The sequence below is a fragment of the Arachis stenosperma genome, chromosome 6, assembly GCF_014773155.1.
Source record: "Arachis stenosperma cultivar V10309 chromosome 6, arast.V10309.gnm1.PFL2, whole genome shotgun sequence".
NCBI classification, from domain to species: domain Eukaryota; kingdom Viridiplantae; phylum Streptophyta; class Magnoliopsida; order Fabales; family Fabaceae; genus Arachis; species Arachis stenosperma.
The window spans coordinates 132,161,067-132,165,985 of NC_080382.1; the positions used below are offsets into that span (position 1 = coordinate 132,161,067).

General features: G+C 33.9%; 1 protein-coding gene across 1 annotated transcript; it reads right to left on the reverse strand.

The window, feature by feature from the left end:
* Positions 1–1,827: 1,827 nt before the first annotated feature.
* Positions 1,828–4,668, reverse strand: LOC130934657 (probable protein phosphatase 2C 65). The gene is made up of 5 exons (XM_057864205.1): positions 4,459–4,668; positions 3,688–4,014; positions 2,848–2,962; positions 2,539–2,762; positions 1,828–2,250 (listed from the first exon to the last, which is right to left on the reverse strand). The coding sequence occupies exons 1-5, from the start codon at positions 4,666–4,668 to the stop codon at positions 1,828–1,830; spliced, it is 1,299 nt and encodes a 432-aa protein (XP_057720188.1).
* Between the last annotated feature and the right edge of the window lie 251 nt (positions 4,669–4,919).

A 4,919-nucleotide genomic window follows, 5' to 3' on the forward strand; every position in this document is an offset into this window, starting at 1 on the left:
ACTCTAGTCTTTCACTAAGCTAATTAGTGAGTAGACTAGGACTTGTGGATTGAGATCAATTATGCCTATTTGACTTATTCTCGATGTTAGGATTGACTAAGTAGGATTAACTCTTCATAATCATCATATGTTTGTGGTTAATGGCTAGGATAGGTAACTTTGCCTCTCAATCCTTATCAAGAGGTTTCTTAGCACTTGAATTTTCCTTTCTCTTGATTAATTGCCTTGAATTTGATTCCTTTTGATATTTAGTTATTGCATACTTCTTTAATTCCTTGCTATTTAATTACTTTCTTCTTGCCATCTAAACCCCAATCCCTCATAGCCAATAATTGAGCACTCTATTGCAATTGCTAAGGTGAACGACCTGGAATTTAAAACTCTCAATTATTTTGTGTTGATTGTGACAATATCTTTATTTAAACTTTGATTGAGATAATTGTTGATTTAGACTATACTATCAACGAAGTGATTCTTTTATTGAGAAATTCTAGATCAACATTAATTCTCAAATCACCAAGCCTGTCGACGCTGCTGAGCTATGACTGGCGGCTGCTACTTAAACTCTACAAGAAGGTGAAGCGCTGATCGGAGATTGATGACGCTTGCTCCATCGACATCAAGCACAACTCTGTTATTCTCATTTGATGCGAGCACAACATCAACCAAGGACGCTGCATTCAGCTTAATGGATCTTTCTCGGCATGAAGACAGAATTGTTACGAGTGCTATCGGTGGCAACTTTGAGAAAGTGCGGTTTGGGTTCCTGATTTGGCTGCCTGAATCTGCGAATCTTGCTGAGCCTCCTCTATTCTCTCTTTTTCCCAACACAACAAGGCAATTTGGTCTCGATGTCGACCCTTTGAGGAAGGAAAGGAGCTTGCTGCCGTGCGATGTTGGGTTTGTTCCATATTGTGAGAAAGCGAGAGAGAAAGGGGTAGGGGTGAAGAGGATAAAGACAGGAGTAATTTGAGGATTTTATTAAAAAGTCAACAAAAGATTAGAGTTTGGGTACTTTTGCCATATGAAATTCATCTTTTATAGATATTTTTTCATAAGTATAACGTTAATTTTCTTATTTGATGGATACGTTTGTCAACGTTCGTAAATTTCATAAGTATAAATAATTATTTTTCTTGAAATTAATTATTGTAAAATTCTATCATAATTGTAGTAGAAATTATACACCCATCTCCTCCTATTTTTTCTATGCTATTTCAAGTTTGCTTAAATTTATAAGATAAAGTGAAAGATGTCTCTTATATTTTCAGAAAACTTAAAAACCTATATTAAGAAAATCTCCTACTCTTAAGAACAAACTGGTTTTGAGTTTAGGAAAATCTCCTATCTTCATAACATAAACATGAACGTATATAATAGCTGAGACATAAATGTTACTATTAATGACCATAATAACAATGGTGAAATAGTTAATGTAGGCCCCAAGAAATCACAACTCTCAACTAATTGCATCATTTGAAACATAAGCATTTTGGTAATCTTCTCAAAAGTTAAGTGAAAAAAGAGAGTTCTTATATTCAATCTCTTTTTTAGATTTTAACACATAAAAGCTCATTTATCAATTATTTTTCACTCACTTTTTAAGGAACACCAAAATGGTCCTAATAACATTCTTCCCAACCCGTCCAATGTTTTTTTCTCACCTAAATGTACAAAGTTTAGGTCTGAAGATCTGTGATCACACACACACTTTATATATATAAATATATATATATATATATATATATATATATATATATATATATATATATATATATATATATATATATATGATGAGAAGGCCCTGGCAGAGTAAGTGAACCTTTTTCAGCTGCCTTGAATGAACCTAGTTGATACTTGCCTTCTACTCAAATCTCTTGTAAGCCTTGGAAGTTTTGATAAGGAGTTGGCTCTAGCTAACCCTCCAAGAGCCTTCCATTCTTCATTGACATTCAGCTCTACCCCCACTTTTCCGGCCACTGTCTCGTTGTCTTCGTTGCTCATCGTTCGGTTGCGATGAGGGTGTTTGCTGAGATGTTTGCCAACCCTTTTGGACTGCGAGTGGGATAACACCGGCTGCTCGCCGTCCAGGAACAAGCATATAACTGCGCAATCATCTACCTTGGACCCGGGATACCGGTATCTCCATGCTCGAACCGCTCTTTTTACAAGCAATTTGGCTGCTACGCTTCTGCTTGGTGCTGAAGCAACTATGTTGATAACTTCATTGTTACTCAGCACATCCCATACCTGCAAAAAAGAAATTACATGGTTGTTTCCTTAGATACTTGCATGATCTTATGTTTTGTTCTGCATTTGTAGAATTGATTCGTGAAGAGTTTATTTTGTCATAACAAAAAGTAACAAATTTCAAAAATGCAACCTGCACACCAAAAATCAACTACTATAAATTTTATATTTCAATATGTATTTATACAGATACTTTTAATAGCTGATTTTTTATGTACACGTAACATTAGTTGAGAAACTTCTAGTCTAACTAGGAATCCAAGATCCATTGTAATTGATATGACCTACCCCATCACTTGCCAAGACCACAAACTCATCTTGCTTGGAAAGTTTCCTGTAAAATACATCAGGAATTGAGATGAGGCCATAATCTTTGAGGCAAAAGTCTCCGAAGGATCTGGACATAGCTAATCCAGGGCAGTCATCATCAGGCATCCATATTCGGCACACGTCGGGTTCTTCCTCTGCCGCGAAAACTCTGCCTTCACAGCTCATGATCCTTGTAGCTTCACCTAACAGAAACATTGAACAAATATTGCTATGCATATGCTTAGAGGCTATTAGTTCTTATGAAATAATGTCAATAACAAGTCCTACTTGGAAGATCAGGTTTCAAATCCACGGTAAGTTGAATAGGAACGCGTTGATCTCTCTCTCTAGTACAAAGAATCGCGCGAGAATCGCCCAAATTTCCGATTATAAGCTGATCACCCTGAAATTTGAGCCAAAAACTGATGCCAACTTAATTCCATCATAACCAAACAACATTTTAATACAAAAACTAGGATTCTTTTGGTTCGTCTTTTTATTTTTTATTTCGGTCAAATATATTTTTTGTCTTTGAAATTTAGGAAATGTTCAAAAATAATCCTAAATTTTATTTTGTTTTAATTTTGTCCCAAATTTTTTCGATTTACATCGAATATATCCCCAATAGCTAAATTTTCAAAAAAGTTAACACCAATCCAACAAAAATGCATGAAAATTATGCTTGATTTACTTATGTTCAAGGTTATTCTTATAAAATTGTTGTTGAATTGATCCTAAATTTTTTGAAAAATTAGCGACCAGAGATATTAGTTGATGCAAATCGAAAATTTTTAGAACAAAATTAAAACAAAATAAAACTTAGAAATATTTTTAAAAATTTTGCCAAATTTCAAGGACAAAAAATAATTTTATTCTTTTTATTTTTATTTTAATTATAAAAAATTTTAATGGCTAATAATTTTAATTTATATTGACAAGTATTTTAAATTAGCAGTCCAATCATTTTAAGCAACATGTTTAGATATTGTTAATTAACTAATTATATTAATCTTGTAAAATTATTGTTTAATTATTTTCTGTTATTAAAATTTTATAAAATAAAAAGGTCAAAAGGTGAAAATGAAAAAACAAACTAAAGAAACTAAAGGCTAGAATATTTAGTTGTACCTGTCTGATGACAGTAACGGCGGTGCAACCGCTGCAATAGCTGTCGGTATTAATGTCCTTGGCAAGGTAATCATCCATTTCCTTGAATGTCTTGATAAAGCATCCCTCCCATGAAGCAAGGGACATGTTCTGGTTAGAATCATCAAACGTGCTTGTATCTGCATCACTATCATCATAGTAGTTGTTGGCCTTTTGTTGTGCCAATTTGATTGCTGCAGACAGCTTCGAAGGTAGATTGTCGCGGATATATTGCGATACTTTGTGCCCTAGAGGACCATGCCCATCAAAAACACCACAGAACATCATGTCTTTTTCTCCGGTATAGTCCTAATCACATTCCACATATCCATTAAAAAGATCATCATCATTTGCTAAAAATGCATATGAATTGTGAAAATTTCAAAACCTCAAATGAGGTGATTAAAAATCAAATTTAATTTTCACCACATGCAAACGATAAAAATATATATGAGTAAAGTGCAGATAAGGATACGATGCCAAGAGGGTCCATATTGAAAAGTCACATTTAATGCTCATGCATGTTGTGAGGAAAGATCCACAGAACATGGGTAATTAATTCATTTATTGATATATGATAACACTGTCATTAATGACAACACCAAATAACTTGAAAAAAAGAAGATCAAATTAAAAATAAGAAAAGTCAAAGTTGATGATTAATGTAATAATCAAACAAAAACCCGTGCAAGATAGAACAATTCCAGGTAACAATGCAAGAATTCAAAGGATGAATAGAATGATAATTGGTACCTCCCAAACAGTCATAGAATCTTGATTGACACCTTTCTTACCCTGTTGGCAATACATTGATACAAACCTAGAGCACCCTTTGAGCCTTATGATTTCACCACCATAACCATATTCTATATCATTGCCCTCATAATCAAGCTCATGTTCATCTCCCAAATCGCTCTCAACCTTCTCTCGAATACCAAGCTCATGGCTGCAACATCCTCCCATTCCCAACGCCTTAGGATTAAGAACAAGAAGATTTCAAAATTTGACACCCCCACAAGGAAATATTTATGGGGATAACAAATGTGGAAGTGAAGAAAAACAAAACTTTAAAAAACAAAAAATCCTCCCTTCCTTATGAAGGGTGCAATTAAAGGAACAAAGTAAGGCTATAAGGCTTCAGGGTATATGATGATTTTACAGGTAAGAAAGGTGAAGAAGAAGAAGAAATTAAAAAAGGGGTTAGAGAGAAATTA